Raw genomic sequence first — 18,061 nt, 5'->3', positions numbered from 1 at the left:
TAAACCACAGCCCCATGTAGTTTTGTTTGCAATGTTGCTATTTGTAAGGTTGCAGCCTGTTATCTGACAGCTCACATCCCGTTCTGGTCCCGCCCTCCAGCCGTGGGAGAGGTGGGCAGGCTTTGCTGAAAAAAAGCATTGGGACCCTTGCCACTTCTCCATTTAGCAGGTGCCTGGCAGCCACAGGCACCTACTGAAGGCAGAAGTGGCGAGGGGCTTGATCCTTTCCCCCCCTGCCCCTGAGCCTGCCCGCCCAGCAGGCCAAGCAGCCTCTGAGCTGCAGGGCACCCCGGTCCTTCCCTCTGTGGTGCTGGAGTCCCCTAGGGACATCCAGGTAGACTGCTCGCAGACAGGATGCTGCCTCAGCTTGCAGGCAGCACCCAACCAAATCCAACCCTTCCCCATGCCCACCGGGGCTTCCAGTTTCCCGTGCACTGTCCCCACCACCTTCCCGCTGCTTGGGACCACCCAGAAAGGGGCTGACTTGCCCCTGGGGCAGTTCAGGGAGGTGGCAGGAGGGCGGCTGGGTGTGCTGATGGGTGGAGAAGATGGCAGGGACAGTGCACAGGGCTCTGGAAGCCCACCAAGCCCGAGCTTCCCCAAGTCTGCCCAGGCTTCCAGCCCCCCATGCACATCCCTGGCACCCAGCTGCCAGCACACCCAGCTACCCTCCTACCACCTACCCGTGCTGCCCCAGGGGCAAGCCAGCCTGTTCCCAGGTGATCCCAGGCAGCAGGAAAGTGGTGGGTCCAGTGCAGGGGGCGCTGGAAGTCCCAGCGGGCTCAGAAAAGAGTTGGATGCACCAGGGGCTGCTTCTGAGCTGGGGCAGCACCCGGCCCTCTAGCAGCCCACCCGGGTGACCCCAGGGTGCACTGCCACTGCAAAGGGAAGGACTAGGACCCCCTGCAGTTCAGGGGCCACTTGGCCTGCCGTCAACTCACCCACAGCTGCAGGCAGTCTCCACCGGAAAAAAAAAGGATCAGGCCCCTCACTGTAACAACAGTAACGGAAGCCTCTACATTGAGACGGTGGGTTTCAATGAAAAGCCATAGAATAGAATAAAACCCCGAGGGCTAAACCCCTGTCACATGTACAAGCACCCTATAGGGACACTTGTTTACTCACTGTTTCTGTTTCTTTCCCATTTGGTGAACAATCTGGAAGTGTTAAAATAAAAGCAAGCAAATTCATTTGGTCTGCTATTGGCTAAATTAAAAAGTGTGGAAAAAAGATCATTTGTAGCTGAACAAAATGTTTGGAACTTGATCATGTTATCTTTTTTTTCTAAAGTTGAATTTCTAAATGAAATATCGAGCTTTTTAGTCATTTTTAAATTTTATTCTGAAATTGCCTTAAAAACATGTTTTGACTTTGGCTTTTTTTCAATGTTTTCTCACATTTTTTTTCAACTAAAATGACTCACTGAATTCATGAACAGTGCCAGTTGATCCAAAATTCCAGCAAATAAAATATGCATCTGAAAAAATGTTGTCCAGAGCTATTCTCCGTGGAGTGGGAGGATGGCCATTCACATCTAAGGACCAGCCAGCTTCACATTCATCAAAAATTATGGATAACACCTTTCTGAGCAACACTACAAACCTTTCCATTCCTTTGTGAATTTGTATTTTGTAGGGATCATGTACTGTGAGTGGATGACTACTTACAAAGCTTTTCGGTGTCACTTTGATTGGGCACTGGAGCTTTGTTTGTCTTTGAAGATGTTTCTAGGTTTGCTAGTTGCTAGAACTGGTTGAAATGTTTCAAATTTTGTTAAGATTTTGAAAGATTCCGTTTTAAAATAAGAGGCGAGACTTGTCAACAAAATATTTGCAAAATGTGATCAAAAGGAAATATTTGCAAAACTTGAATAATGAAAAAATATGTTCTCCAAAATCCCTCTCTCTCTATGTTCCCTTTTTAGGTAAGAGGCCTCACTTATCATTTCTGTGAGGCACAGAGAAGATGTTGAGCTTGCATAATTTTAAAAAATAGCATTTTCTTTAGCGTTATTCTGTGAATGAATGCACAAACAAATGAACAACTACCGAACTGTACTGGGAGCCAATAAGAGAGGTTCAAGGACCTCTATACAAGGTCTAGTCACTAGAACATTGTAAGAAGTTTTCTTGCAGTACCAATGCTTCCATTTATCTCAAGTCTGGTTTCATCCTCCCAGTGAATCCTGAGCACTGAGTTAGAAGTGTCCTTCTGGCTTTTCAAAATACATGCATATTCTGGATGGCTTTATATTACCCTTTTTTAAAGCACACCTATCCTCTCTTCCAGGTCCTGAGCAACGAGAACACATTGACACTAAAGTCTGTCCGTCAGGAGGATGCTGGGAAATATGTCTGCCGAGCAGTGGTTCCACGGGTGGGCGCAGGAGAACGGGAGGTGACTCTGACTGTCAACGGTACCTCATATTTTTCTTTAGTTTTTGGTTTGGCTCTGTTGTACAGACAGCTCATGATGGGGAAGTGCTGATTTATCTATTTAGCAGTAGATAATTATTCTGGAGGCAATTCCTATCTTCAGATGGACTTAAGTGGTTCCTATCTAGATCTTTTGCAGCCACCTCACCTCCTTTGGACAATGCACTGGTTGTTCCTCTAAGGGACAAATAGAGTCACAAAATTAGGGGACCATTATCAAGTTCCTGATTATAGATGGGTTAATACATCCCAAGTGAAATAAAACTCACCATGGACTTTCACTCTGAGATCCAACTGAACTTTTTTACTGATGTTTGAAACACTTCGATTCACATCCTTCATGGAGTCATCACCTTCCTTGTGCTTCTTGGTTTGGTAGCTGCCCCCACAACTACAGCTCACATCAGCCAATACAACAGCATAATGAATTCAGTCTTCACTACATATAACAGGCAGGCTGGGATAACGCAACCTGCCCACTTTAAGTAGCAGATGATAAAACCATGTAGCCCATCTCAAACGTGTACATAGCTTAATCATCTTTATTTAAGCAGCTTGCTCCTGATTTGGGCTGTATTTCTCCATGTCAGCACTTCACAGTAGTTAAACTTAGTGGTAAATACCCTGACAGACTCAATCAATCAGTCGTTCACACCTTGTTAAGGACCAATTACAGTGACTACTCAAACCACTATTTAATGTGTTGCTCCATAATGAGATTAGACTGGCTGAGTCTGCCGAAAGTGCCAGCATCCTTAGCACGATATAAACGATAACTTTGTTGTTGGTATATATGCGAATTTCAGATGGCAAGCCCTATCTGCCTGATATATTAATGGCTGCCAGTATTAAGCAGGGTATTTTAAGTGCAGAGATTGTCTCCCAAGGCAGGCAAGATACAGCCCACAGGCCGAACCCAGCCTGTCAGGCACTTTCATCCAGCCCATGCTGCCCACCAACTAACTGTACCCCACCCAGCCCTTCTCCAACTCCAACATATCCTATTGTGCCTCACCTTGTGAGTGGTAGTTTCTGCCCTGGCCAGCAAACAGCTTCCAGACAGAGCTGTTGCTGCCACAGCTGCAGCCATCAGGGACCTGCTTGGCTTCCCGCTCGCTCCGGGCAGCAGATAGGGAAGTGGTGGGGGCAGGGGTGGAGCTGCAGCTGGGTAGGAGCACAGACCATGGGGCTGGCAAGCAGCACGGAGCTCGGGTGGGCAGGCCGTGGGTATGAGGGAAGGGGGGGTGACCCCCTCACACTACCCCCATGGTGCACAGCCCTGGCAGGCAGCAGCAGCAGTAGGTGGAGGTGCTCAGAGTACTTGTGCCTGGCGCAGGCACTGATGCCCAGTGGGGCATGGCCCCAGCTAGCACTGCACATGGCAGCAAGAAGCACAGCTGCCATGGGGCCTTCTCTATCACCAGTGCTCCACACCACGCACGTGCAGCCCCCACACTTGTGCAGCACGGGAGGGAAGCCCCACATGCTGAAGGCAGCTGGCTCCAGTGCATAGGGTTTCCCTCCCGTGCCATGCAAGTGTGGGGGCTGCACATGCATGGCAGGGAGTGCCTGCAATAAAGATAGCCTGGCAGGGGCTGCTCTCCTCACTGCCATGTGCAGCGCTGGTCAGAGCCGCACCCTGCCAGGCACCAGCACCTGTGCTGGGCACAAGCGCCCTGAGTGTCCCCACCTGCTACTGCACCATGGGAGGAGTGGGGGGGGGGGTTGTACCCACACACACACACACACACACACACACACACACACACACACCCTCCCTCACACCCCACAAATGCCACACACCCACACCTTATCCCCACATATACACAATCCCCAACATAACCCTATGCCTCCCACATACAAAGCCATACCCCCCACATCCCCACCATATACACACTCACACCCCACCATACACATAAACCCCCAACCCCCTCCTCCCTCCAATATACAAGACTAAGAATTTATTTATGAGTCATTATGCAATCACATCTATATATAGTATGCAAAAAACAAAAGACGGCAAAAATATTTTTTGTAATAAAATTAAATTATGTTGTAGTAGGTGTTTGGCTTTTAGTGTATGATTTGTGTGGGGTTTTTTCTGGTTCTATGATGGCAAACCCCACTCCCAAAAGGAGTATTTCCGGGGGGCAACAGGGAGCAGCTCTGGTGGCAAATGTCAGGGGGTTAGAGGCAGGACTTCCAGTCCCAAGACGTCCACCAGGAGGTGGGGAAACTGCCAAAGGGCAGGGCTACCCATGCTGCCCTTGAAAGCTCACCAAACCTCGTTAAGCAGCTCTCTGCCCAAAATAATTGCCTGCCTCTGCTGCAGCCCATGCCCATTGTGGCTCTGTTTCCAGTCTTTGCCAGCCCAGAGCAGTTGAGCTCAGTCAGAACATTATGAATGTGGCAAGCACTTCCATGGGAATTCAGTGTTGAATAAGGTGCCAACTTGCCATTTGGTGACCTGAAATCCAGTGGGATTTGGACACCTTTGAACATCCCAACCTCTATTTACCCTTTGAATAGAAATCTCTTGAGGAACCAAAATCCAGGCAGTGTCCCATCGCCATTCTCCTGCCAATGCACCTTCCACTATCCTCCCACTAACAAATGAACAGGGCTCAGACCCCAGGGCCTGCCTAAGCCTGCCAGCAGTGGTGCTAACTGTAACAGTGGTTACAGGGACAGCTGGCCTGGAGAATCTAGGCTGAGAAGTTGGCAAACCTTTCACAAAGGCCACCAGCCAGCCATGCATTGTTAATAGTTTTCTGTCCCTACCAATGAGGACTTGGTTTCAGCCCGTTACCTGGAAGCAGAAGGCTCCACATCCCATATCATCAATACTGACGATCATGTTGTGGACTGAAGTAAAATTAAAAGATCCTGGAGTAAAAGTCTCTACATTACTGCAAAAATACCATGGTTAATTGATCACAGAGAGATTTTAGTTGGAGGGTCATTTTTGTCCTATCTATGCCACGCATCATGATGGTATCTAGATGATTATTCTTTAATGTGCTGATATGCAAACCTCCATGATGAGGGAGAGCAGTGCTATTATCCCCATTGTACAAGTGAAAAATCAAAGCCTTGTCCAGGCCACAAGCTCAGGTCAGGATCCCATTTCACTTCATATGCCCAAGTAGCAGTAACCCAGCTGCACAGTTTGAACCCACTTCTCTGTAACATCCCAGCACAGAAGGACAAGCCACAAATTAAGCGTTAGCCAGCAGACTCCTCATTAGCCCTTTTCTTAGACCTGAGCCACTGCACCTTGCATTTAATATCTGTTGGCTAAAGAATAATAAGGAAACTTCCACTCCATCAGGAAGCAAAGATCCAGGCTAGTATCCAGGACCCATCCCTTTTCAGAGCAGCAGTGATCTCAGCAAGCCATACAGCCTCAAGCTTACTTGCTTTTTCCTAGTCCCACACATCTCCCACTCTTTGCTGTCTGGGGGAGCCAGCTTCCAAAGGAAAGAGCATCCTTTTATGTAGATGAGGAAACAGGGACACATAGGGGAGAAATGCTTTGATCGAAGTCACAGTGCAGTTCAGTAACAATCCAGGTCTCCTGACTCCCAGTCTAGTGTCCTGTGCCAGACCATACTGTACGGAAGCTGAATGCCAAGCTGGGAACAGTATAAAATAGAACATGCATTTTGTATAGTTTCTCACCTGTGACAAACGGCACGCTTCCGGCTCAATTCACTGTCATGAGGAGATGAAAGCAAGTGGGAAAGCAGCCCAGGCAGCAGTACAGTTTCATTTTAAATGCCAATAATGCTAAGCAGGGAAGCCAAGGGCAACAAAGAAGGGCCACTGAAAACCAACCACTCCTTTGACTTCAACTCAGCACAGGACTTTTGCATGCTTCTTACCTACTGGCAGCTGGATTTAATTATAATTAATACTTTGCAGAAAACAAAGCAATAAATTTAGAGGGGGGAAGAACCAAGGAGCCTGCTCCAGTCCCCCCCCCACCAGTCCCCCCCCACTGAATTCAGTGCATAATATGCCAAAGCAGCATTCACTGACAGTGACTTGGGAAATGCTTCCCCAAAGTCTCTTGGAACTTTGGCCACCTTTGATTTACACTGCGGATCTGACAAGGGAGCAAATAAAGTTTGTGCCATTTGGGAACAATTCCTCTCCAGCAGAAGTCTAGGGACTCAGTTCCCTAACACGTGCTCTGGCACAAATATACACAATTCATGGCAAGTCCACTCTGTTTAACCTCTTTGTGATCTGGTCTTTAATAATGAATGGGCTTGACAGAAGAAGAAGAAGATGCTAGTTGAGCTATATGGCAGGTGTATAGCATAGGGAAAGGAAGGGTGAAAGAAAATGTCTAATCTAAATGCCCCAAAAGGTGGTCCACAGAACCTGACTCTGAAGGCTGCAAGTGCCTGCAGCCTTTATACAGTGTTCCAATGCCACAGTGAGCATCATGATGGAAAGACCCAAATCCCAAAAAGAATATGCAGCCCCACAACCCATAAGCATTGGAGTTACCTATAATCTGGATCTTAGGTCTGTGACAAAATCTTGTCTGTCTGTCTATCTGCTGAGCTCTCTGGAAAATCTGCCCTACTCTTATTTTAGGAGAGAAGTTGACATCTCTTTTTAATTCAGGAAGGGGAGGCAATTTTCACATTATTGTCTTGTTCTCCCACATCTGTCATTTTTCTGTTGTCTTGTTCATTTCATTGAAATGTTCTTGTCCGACTTCAGGTGACTGCTGGCAGTTATGGACCCTTCTCCCTCTGTAGTACCCAGCGCTCCCTTCTAGTCCTCGGACCACGAGTGACTGGTGCCTCCTGAGTCTGGGGGGGGCACCCGCAGAAGCCACCAACAGTGACAGCCCTGTCAGGGGTGCACCAGCCCTACCAACAGCATTAGTGTCGGCCGTCGGGGGGCACCAGCCCCTTCGGGGGGGCACATGCACCCCTGTGCACCCCCTACCAGTCGCCTATGCCTCTGACCACAGTGTGGTGAGCAGCCCATCAGTTTTGGAAGCCAGAATCTCAGGCCAAAAGTCTGAAGTTAGGCAGATAGGATTCAAAGCGTCTGTGAGTAGAAGGGAGGATTATGCAGATTAGTGGCTTTTGGCAGGGTTGGGTGCTTGGAAGCACGAAGGATTCTAGGAAGGTTTCACGGTTTGCTGAAAAAAAGCATTGGGAAAAAAAGCACTGCTGTTATAAATCAGCAGCAGCCAGAGTCTAGTCTATGTGGGCAAAGGCCTCCTGAGCTTCCTGCATGAAGCTCTTTCAGCTTGCCACTAGTCTCGGTGTTTCCAAGGGTTGGCCAGTGGCAATAACAGCCGTGCTAGACCCACAGCAAAATGCCATCGTGGATGTGCCACCACCACGAGGCACTTTTCTGTTTTTCCTTCCCAGGATTTTTTGGGGGTTTTTTGCTTGCCCATGCACATGGTTACCAATGGTCCCCAACCCTCATGCATAAAAAGAAACTAGGAAAACAGAGGGGTAACATGAAATGATCTTGGTATTGACGGGGTCCAATTCTGGCTTCTTGGGTGACCTGTGGTAAGTCACTGAACCTGTCTGTGCTTTGGTTGCCCCATCTAAAATGCAGATAGCCCGCCTACCATGCAGGAGATTATGAGGCTTAGGTGTCTTTTCTGAAACCTGATAACCCCAACACTGCTGTTCACGAAGTACCTTGATCACGTGCTTAATTTTAAACGTGTCAAAATCCCCTCCTAGCGCCACTTACCTTCACTTATGTCAGTGTGCACGTGCTGGGGTTACACCATCTTTCCTACACTACAGAGCTAGAATGGGTTGGTGACCAGCTGCTGACGTGTCACCTTTTATCCTAGTCAAGGGAAACGCTGAAACAAAGGGAAAACATTCATTCTCTTGAGCAGGGGCCATGGTTTTGTTCTGTGTTTCTACTGCACCAAACACAACAAGGATCTGGTCTGTGCATGAAGCAACAAGGCACCACAGGAGTACTAAAAATATGTAATAAAAATACTGTGCACTTGGAAGTGTTAGGGCAGAGAATAACAAAAGCCATGAGTGAGGGGCATAGCTCTATCCAGGAAAGGTGTCCACACCATAAAAGGGTAAGTTTTTAACTTGGATTGGCTAGCTTGAATTAGCTAACTTGGCTTACAATATCAGTGACATGGCAAGTGGTGTATTTAAGCATGTTAGCAGTTCAAGCCTAAAGAGAAGCCTTGGATGAACTGCAGCTGCTAGCTTGAGTTAAAACCCGGAGGATGCATCTACACTGTAGCTTTGGACTCTGAACTAAAGCAATAATAATATCCAAGGCCACTGGTTCTTGCATCATTTAAAATTCATGCTCCCTGGGGAAGATGATCCTTTTATTAAGTCATTTTTCTTTACACAATATCTGCTTTTTAGCATCCCCCAGTTTTGCAGCATGCTTAAAATCCCATCCCTGGATATTCTCAAGAGCAGGTTAAATGAGTGCTTGACTGGGATGGTTGAACCAGGGGTGATCTAAGGGGCTGGACTAGATAACCTCATGAGGTCCCTTCCAGCCATATTTTTGTATAAACCTATGGGCTAACATGCAGAAGCTACTGTCATCTCATCTAGAGATTCCTGAGCTAGCTTTAAACTTGCAGCATATGACCAAAGGCTATTTGGGAAACGCACATGCTCAGAAATAATAGTATGAAGTTGCAGACAGATATATCTGGGGAAATCAAAGCACAGACAGGTTCAGACTGACCAAGCCCATCTACCCAAGGATAAAGTACATGCTGTAAATCCTCTCCCGAGCAGCAGCATCAAGAGAACAATTTCTGCTCTGCCTGTTGCCAGCCCCTAGTAGAACAACTCTCCTGTCCTGTGAAGCAACATGCAGGGCAGTTTCATCAGGGAGCAAGCCCTTGTAATAGTAAGGAAAAATGAATGATTGGCTGGAAGGGGAGCTATGGTGAGAGCCTCTCTGCAGCTGGAGTGAGCAGGTGGCGATCTTGTCAAGCATCCCTTCAACATAGGTTCCTGGTTTTCTTCTTCTTTCCATTCCCCAGACAGTTATGCGCTACTGAGTGGTTCTATGATTGCCCTGAGAAGTGAGCGGGAGCCTGCAGCGCTCCTTCTCCTGCAGGAAGCTGGACTCAAAATATCACCTTGTGGTTTACCAGCAGGGTCTAGTGGGCTGAGCTCCTGGAAAACATGCCTGCCTTCTCCACAATAGGCAGTGGTGGCACTGGGGGCTGTAATTTCCTGGGCACAGCCTGGGATCAAGAGATTGTGGTACCCATGGTTCTGAGGTCTCCTCTGCTGGCTCTGCTGCTGGCCTGCTGGGTCACCTGGGCCAAGTCACATCCCCAGTCTGTCCCTTTGCTTCCTCATTTGTGGAATGAGGATAATGATGCCGCCTTCTTTGCTAAAGTTATTTATGATGTACTGATGAGAAGCACCAGATAAGAGCTAGGTATTGTCATGATTTTCCAGGTCTTAGAGACTCACAGAGACAGAAGAGACACTGTTAGCCTCACAGACAGTGATTGGCAATGGAAAGTCAGTTGAAAATCTTGCTATGGGATCATTCTTTTTGCAGCGCATCTGTGGTTTTTTAACCTCAGGGTCGTGGGTTCAAGGCCCTTTTTGGACAAGACCATTGTGACCGTGTGGGAGACCCAGCATTGGGGGTGAGAGGCAGGCATCCCCGAGATCACTCGCTGGGTGGCTTTAAACAAGTTACTTTGTTGCTGTGCCCCAGTTTCCACAGACGTTCCTTGGGGATAGCACCCAAATTGGTGACTTCTACTGTCTGAGATACCTAATTATCGTTCCACCTGCAACAAAATTCCACCGAGGAGCAGCTGTAGGATGGCTCAGTGGCTAAGCCATTAGAAGGACTTGGCTTCTGTTTCTTTCTCCATTTTTTGCGTTACGTTGCCGTCCTCACTTATAGCATGTTCTTGAATTAAGCAAGCCAAAAGAGTTTTGTCTTCAACTTCAGTTGTAGGAACAGCCCTTTATTTTCTCTGTGTTTCAGTTCCCTGGGTGTCTAGTAGGGGCAACAGCACTTCCTATCACGCTGGGGTGTTGCTAGGCTAAATTATAGCTTGTGAAGTACTCAGGTACTAATGTAACAGGGCCTGTAGACATATTGTCCACAACAGAAATTGGCTCCAACAGCTTGAAAAGAGCCTGTAGGAAGCAAGCAGCTCCCAAAACACCCAACCATGATGTATACATTTGTAACCACTGCCGCAGAATGTGCAAGTCTCGTTTTGGACCAGTCGGTCACATGAGACATTGCAGACCATCTACGTCACAGGCTGCAATATCCACCGTCTCCCATAGACGAAAGGATGCCAAAGGAAAAAAAGAAAAGAAAAGAAGCTGAACTAAATGGTTTGTCTACTCAGGACCTGCATCCTGTCTTATGACATTGAAATGAGCCTGTTTCAGGGGTGTAGGTTGTAGCCATGTTGGTCCAAGCACATAGGCAAATGAGGTTCTTTGGGCAAATCCAATATCTTCTATTAAACCAACTCTTAGTTGATCTAATAAAAGATATCAAGTTTACCCAAAGAAACCTGGTCTGAAATAAACCTGGTATTTCGTGTGTTCCTTGTTTTGCATATCAAGGACCCATTCAGCCCTTTGGAACGGGAACTCCTATTTATTTCCCCATTGTCTAGAATCTTTTATGTCAAAAACAAGGAGTTAAATGAAACCGTATCCTGCCCCCGCCACAAAGTTTATAATGCTGCAAAGACCTCAAAGGAAAGGCTGATATCGACTCAGATGCCCTGGGGAAGTTCGGACCTTCCTTTGATTCCTCAAAGGCTCCAAAGTCAGCAATCTGCTTCTCTTTTGTGTGAGCCTCCGGGGCTGCACAAATAAATTGGCACTGCGGTGCTAAAAATAACCGCAACCGATAGCGCCGCCATTTATATCCATAGCAACACTGTTTAAAGCCTTTTACTGCCTGTGGGCTGTCTAACACTTAGTGCTGAATGCCAAGTCAGGAGATTGGCAGCCTTCATGAGCTGCCACCTCCGGTTGGAAACTCAAACTCCAGTCCTGAATGCACAAAGACTGCAACTTCATACTGTTATTTCTGAGCATGTTCATTTCACAAAATAGTCTTTAGTCATATGCTGTTATCATGATCATAAACCTTAGACTCTAAACTCCTAAAGCAATAGCAGCACCAAAGCCACTGGTATTTGTGTCATTTAAAATCCACTTTCCTTGGGGAAAATGATGCTTGTATTATTATAAAGCTATTTTTCTTACATAAAACCTTCTTTAGTGTTGCCCAGTCTTGCAAAGTACCTCGAATTTGTACCTAACGTACAGAAGTTGATATAAAAGAAGCCAGATCTTGTAGTTAAGTCCCTGCCAAAAAATCTGCTCTTGGTCCTGGGTCTTGCTGGATGGTTTGGGCTGTTTCAGATAGGCAGGTAGGCAGAGTCGTCAGAAACAGATCTTTATTAAGCTTGCTGAGGTGGACATCACAGGCTGTGGCCACCATGCCCCTTGTATTCTGGAAACCGTGGGGCCTCATCTTGACCATCCTCATCCAGTTCCTCTCTTTGCACTTCAACAGGCATACCACTTACGCCACTTTACCCAAGTGGCCACTGAATTGGGGGTCTCCAATATTTGCATCCCAAAGGAAGGCACCTGGGAGCTGATTTTGCAGAAGGGTTGAGCACTCTTTCTCCAGGACTTCAGCTGGAGTTGGTAACTGTGCAATGGGAACACTTCAGAGTCTGTTGGCATAGTTGGGCATGGAGAGCTAGAGAAGCCCCTAAAATACTTAGGAAGATAAGTCCCCCTGCAAACCAACCTGACATCTCTTAGAAGCTAATTTTTCCCCTTCCGCTTACATTTTGTGGTAGTGGTTATTAGTGGGGTTTTTTTGCTTTGTGTATGCTTGGAGTGGTTTTGAACGTGTGTGTATGGATTTAGCCCTGATAGGGGAAGCCAGACGGACAAGACTGGTGACTGCAACACTATGCAGGAGTTTTCAACTGGGGGTATGCATACCCCTGGGGTGCTTGGGATGCCCTCAGGGGGTACTTGGCAGCGGGCACTGCTGCTGGCACTTCCACTACCACTGGACTGCCAGCATGGTCACCAGTCAGCCACGGGGGATCTTTCTTCCCCCACACACCCCTGCTCATCTGGCTGCCAGGGGTTTCTTGCCTTCCTGACTGGCTGCCGGGGGTATACTGACCCAAAAAGGTTGAAAACCCCTGCACTAGTGGATGAGGACATTGACCATTCCACACACGGCAGCTGAGGCCACATCTGTCTTCTTGGAGGGAAGGCTGGGAAGTGATACTCTAAGTGAGTTAGATTCCTCACTGTGCTGAGACCTAGGATTGCTATAGCACATAGGATCTTGTTATTAAAATAATTTTCCTCAATTTCCCTCACCTTACCAGGAGACTATACAAAGCTGTGGGCAAAGTGCCTGCATTGCATCTCAAAGACAGTACATTTAAACCCTCACATCTTGCTCCCCTTCCTTGAAACTGTAAGTGGGTATAAACCAAGCATAATAATAGATGTGTCCAGTTCAAAAGCATTTCAACATCTAATACATCCTACCAGGTCCTCTGGTGAACTATCAGCTCCCTGGAGCAGTGTAACAAGAGTCCCTTCAGTTCCCATTCTGAGTAAGAAGGGGAAGGCCCCTTTGAGAAGAATGAGAACAGGCCGAGGTCCCACCCTTTAGAGGGATATAAGGGAAGGGTCTCAGCATTAAGCAAGTGGAAGGGTTTTGCTGGGGGAGGTGGACAGATCTCCTAAAAGAGCAGGATACAAAAGCTAACACAGGTAAGTTATCAGGATGGATAAAACAGGGCATGTCTACACATTCATTAATGTGCTGTAATTAGTGTGCATTAAGTACTTCTATAACCAAGTATTAAATCAATGCGTAGCAACTGGTGCTACTGCACAGTAGCACCGGTGCACGACCTTTTAATGATGCTAACTGCACAGTAGCCTGATACTACTGGACAGTACAATATTAGCATGGTTTTTGCCCTGCACACTACCGCATAGTAGAACTAGGCTACCGCACAGTTAGCATCTTGTATAGACATGCCCACAGACTACAAAATTACAGAATGGAGGACGAGGTGTAAAGAGACCTTGCCCCAGGAGACCTTGGGGGTCTCAATTGTGAGAGGTGCTACACTTGGGCAAAAGGGCTCTCTCTGCCCAGGGACAGAACAGCCAGGTGTGGCAGGAAAATCAGGTGGGAGATCTGGAATAAGTTTTATGTTAAAACATGTGCCTTTCACCAGCACTGAAATTGCACTTACAATCACCTACAGTCACACACAGCCAATCTAATAATACATTTATAAGGGAAATAAGTTGAACAGATTGTAGACTTCTGTAGGGAATCCACAAGTCTTTGTCCTACCTGCATTTCTTCCTATGCTCCTGATTCTCCTCAGGGAGCAAACAGTGATTAAAGCTGTTGCTAGAATATGGAAGCGGAACATGCTCAAGATCTAAGGCTTAACTGGGATACTTAAACGGTAAAGCAATCAAATATCATTTTGAACACATACAGGAGGAAAAAAGAGAGGTGGGGGAATAAAGGATGAATGAATGTTGCACGGATTAAGTAAACCCTCTGATAACATCAACCCATCCTTCTGCATTTCCTAATTTTACCTGGGCCTGCTGGAAGCCTTCGGGGACTAAGTGCCTTGTTTCTGCCTGTATGGTTTATTTTCCTTGGGGAGGTGATAAAAGCTGTACAGGCCACAGAGGTCTTTTGCTCTGATAAGCTACATCTATAGCAGGAGGCTTTGCTGCTATAGTGGTATCAGCAAACCCTTTCTAGGGTTAGAGATGGCTATTCTACTTTGACAAAACTGTTCAATTTAGAAGGAAAAACTCCCTTCCCCCTCCACTGCCTTCATTTTGGATTCTACCGACTCTGAAAAAGAGAAGACACAATCCATCCTGTTGCAGCCAGGTCAAGCATACTCCTTAAGAAGCACATCTAGGGTTCCCAACACTACAGTGTGTGTGAGCACCTCACATACTGTGATGAATTTACCCTCAGATCGCCTCTGTAGGGTAAGGGACTATCATAACCTTTACTTGACTAATGGGGAAACTGAGGGCACCTATACAGGAGTGCCAAGGCTGTGCCAACATCCTGAAATGCCAGTGCTTCAGTTGAGTCTGCTGGAGTGTAGCAATTGCCATGCTCCAGCAGCCCCCTGCGTCTCATGTATCAGCTTCCCCATGCTTAAAAATGGTGGCAGGGGCACTTGAACTAAAGGTCCTTGAACGAGCTTTAGTTGAAGCACCCCCGCTACCATTTTTAAGTGTAGAGACACTGATATAGGAGACACCGTGGCGTTTGAATTAGAGTGGCTCTCGGAGCCGCTCTACTTAAAGCGCCACCCCCTCCCATTCCCCACTCCTGGAGCACACGTAGAAGTGCCCTGAAACCTGGAGAGATTAAGGCCAGCACTTTCATGACTAACCAGTGATGTTTGCATGCCCAGTCCCTACAATTTCAAGGGGACTGAGTGATTATCAGAGTTTGAGTGTCCATCATATTCCTGAAAATCAGGCCCCTTGCAGGTACTTCAAGCCCAGTACCCAAATGCTGAGGGACCCAAACTCACTGGTCATTGTTTAAAAGTCCTAAGGCTCAAAGTCCACAGCAAATAAAACCCAGATCTCCAGAAGCCCTGTCCAGCACAAATAAAGGCTGTCCTGTGCAGACTTATAAGTAGTAGGTGAAAGTGTATGTATGAAAACATACATGTGAGAGTGAGGGTGGCAAAGCAGACACACCAATGGGACCCCATAGCTGAGTCTTCAGGGATGCGAAAACAGCTGGGAGAAGACTCGGCAATTACACCTGAGCAGAAGTTGTCGATAACATTTTGCAAGATGTTGCCCTTCATTGCCTCACCTGATCCATTCATAGCCAATGACATATTCCATGACACTCACCTCTTTTGTAATTAGAAACAAACACATCACATCATGACTTCATCCAGCACATTCTTTATTTAAAATTATTCACCAAATAATTCCCGTGAACTGGTTTTGCTTGCAAGCCATTTCTTATAAATAGTCAGTTACCAAGTTGTTTTGATTGGACAGCCTAGTGACATGGGGCCAGAGCCTAGTTATCCTTCACATGCTAAATGTCTGGTATGCAGCCATAGCCATCTCTCTGCAGTTTTGGACACTTAAGCTAAGGACAGACATTCAAAAAGCCTGAGCCTGAATTGGTTCAGTCTTTGCAGTCTGGCTAGGTTGAATCAGTTTGTAACTGTACAGACATCCCCTCTGGACTCAGGAAATGCTGGCACATGCCTGCAGTGGCTCAGGCTAGAAGCCAGGGGATGATAGAGCAGCCCTCCCTTCCTTTTTACTGTGCTGAACTGAGAGGGGTTGTGGGGGGGACAGGCCCTGGCAGGATGCTCTGATTAGGGAGGAGTCCCACCACTTTGCTCGTCAGTGAGGGAGCCAGCTGAGATTTACACAGCATTTAGTTACAGGGCATCAAAACAAAAGGCTCTCTCATTAGTTCAAGCTCTTCTTAAACAACTTGTTCCAAAGAAGGAAAGGAGGGATGTTACCAGCTACCTGTTGATTAGCTCCAGAGCCCTAAGCAGCACAGGCCTCTCTGCCTTTGTCCTGTCTGCCACAGCACAGACCATAGACAGCATGTGGTATGCTAACTAATGCTGAGAGGTGTCTGTGTAAGGCAGAGGGGACTGGGATTCCCTGCTTAGCAGGGAGTGAAGGGAGGGGAGGAGCAGAAGGAAGCCAGACAGATGCCCTGTACCTGCAGGCTCAGGGCAGCCAGAGACAGAGAGAAAGGGCCAGCCCTGCTGTGGACCAGAGAGCCCCACCCAGCCCAGAGAGCATGTCAGGATGCTGGGCGATTCTGATTTAATTTAAACCAGGAAGGGGCCTGGGATAAACATTGCATAAACCAGTTTGGCCCAAATCAGTTAAGTTTGATACTACATTCAACCAGGTTTAACTCAAACCAGTTTCAGCCACTTTTAAACCAGTTTATGTGCACTGAACATCTGTTCTGTTGCAGGTTTAAACCAGTTTCTGGTCACTTAAACCAGTTTGTGTGTAATGTCTGTCCCTAGCTTTACAGTTTGGAATTGTTTCTCACTATGGCTAAATAAGATCACCCTGTGGGGAGTGAAACGGAGGAGGTGAGGGCCCACCTATCTTTTAGCTCAATAGCCTAGTGACTAGGACAATTGCCCAGAAAATAGAAAGTCCAAGTTTTAGGCCTCCCAAACTTAGAGTAGGTTTGAATCTGCTTTTCTTGCTTCCCAGCAATGTGCTCTAACCACCAGGCCACAGGCTAGACATTTCCAGCCTTTTTCTTGAGGTTGACCCACTGTTCCTTGCATTGAATAGTCACAGGATAAAATAGGTAAATAGCCCTAGAAATGTTCTCACCTCATTTTAAGCAAGGGTCCAGGCTGGAAGTTCGGGCCCCCTTCCCTGGGCAGTCTGCATCTCACTGAGCCACAAGTCTTCATGCTTGCTGTTTTCCTTCTGGCCCCACACATCTCCCTCTCTCGGCGGCTCTGTGGGTAAGTGTCAAGAGGAGGACTGTAGAGTGCTTTGGGCAACCTCCAACCTGTAGTGGCTCTGGTACAGTCTCTCTCAGCCTCTCCTGTTGCAGCTGTTCACTTTATACAACTAATTACATTTGTGTTCATCCAAGGAGAGGGGCTTTCTAGCCCTGGGGTTAGTACACTTGCTGGAAATGTGAAACAGTAGCAGATCAGGGATCTGATACTGGATTTACTCTATGCCAATTTATTGCCACAACCGTGAAGCTACTCTTGCTTGTGAGATAAGAAAGCCAGGCTTAACACCTCTTGAAGAGAGGGGACTTGACCTCGGGTTTCCCATATCACAGATCCCTGCCCCAAACATGGGTCTCTCTACAAAAAGAAAAGCTTCTGGAAATCTCAAGCAGCTGTGCGAGATTGTGCAATAGAAATGTTGTCCCAAGTTATAAATACCATACTCTGCACCCCGAGTGTGGTGGTGCACCCCCCATGAAAAGGCATTGGCAGCGCCTGCGGGCAGTCGTCGCTCGCCACCCCTCCCCCCTCACCGCCGGTGGCATCTGCGGGCAGTCTGTGGTCACCGCTGGGTGGTTGCCGAACACTGGTTGGCACTCGCCACCTGTCCCCTACCAACTGCAGCTGCCTGTGGCAGCTTCCCACTTGCCTTCGCCACGCTCCTGCTGCCGACAGCGCCACCACCGCCTCTGGGAGCTCGCCATGCCCCCCCAACCTCTGGGGGCACGCAGTGTTCATGCTCTGCCCAAATGTCTCAGTCCTGCCCACCATGTTCCTGCCTGGAAGCTCACGTGTTAAGATTCAGCCTGTGTGTGTTCTCACAATCTAAGCACGTTTGCCAAGAAAAGCTGCTTGCCCATTGCTTTGCAATATGCAGCTACCTTTACGCAAAAGCAGGGGATGGGGGTGAGGAGTTCTGTTTGAAAGTGAGCCCTGTGTCTGCGAGGGGAAAGAGAGACAGTATGTCTAAGAGTAAACGGGGTGTATTTGAGTGGGTGATGGCTGCAAATGTGACTACTTAAGAGCC

General features: G+C 47.5%; 1 protein-coding gene across 6 annotated transcripts in view; it reads left to right on the top strand.

Annotated features, from left to right (window-relative positions):
* Positions 1-18,061, top strand: part of KIRREL3 (kirre like nephrin family adhesion molecule 3) — an 839,191-nt gene that overhangs the window by 761,377 nt on the left and 59,753 nt on the right. For all 6 annotated transcript variants that reach the window (XM_090027372.1, XM_090027369.1, XM_090027368.1 and 3 more), the window contains one exon: positions 2,290-2,416. In XM_090027372.1, the coding sequence (XP_089883498.1) occupies positions 2,290-2,416 (127 nt within the window). The remainder of the gene's footprint in view (positions 1-2,289; positions 2,417-18,061) is intronic.

Source organism: Crocodylus siamensis, chromosome 14 (assembly GCF_052110815.1).
Source record: "Crocodylus siamensis isolate JL-2025a chromosome 14, ASM5211081v1, whole genome shotgun sequence".
Taxonomy (NCBI): Eukaryota; Metazoa; Chordata; order Crocodylia; family Crocodylidae; genus Crocodylus; species Crocodylus siamensis.
Note: the sequence above shows the minus strand (reverse complement) of the source record. Positions and strands in the feature narration are given on the sequence as shown.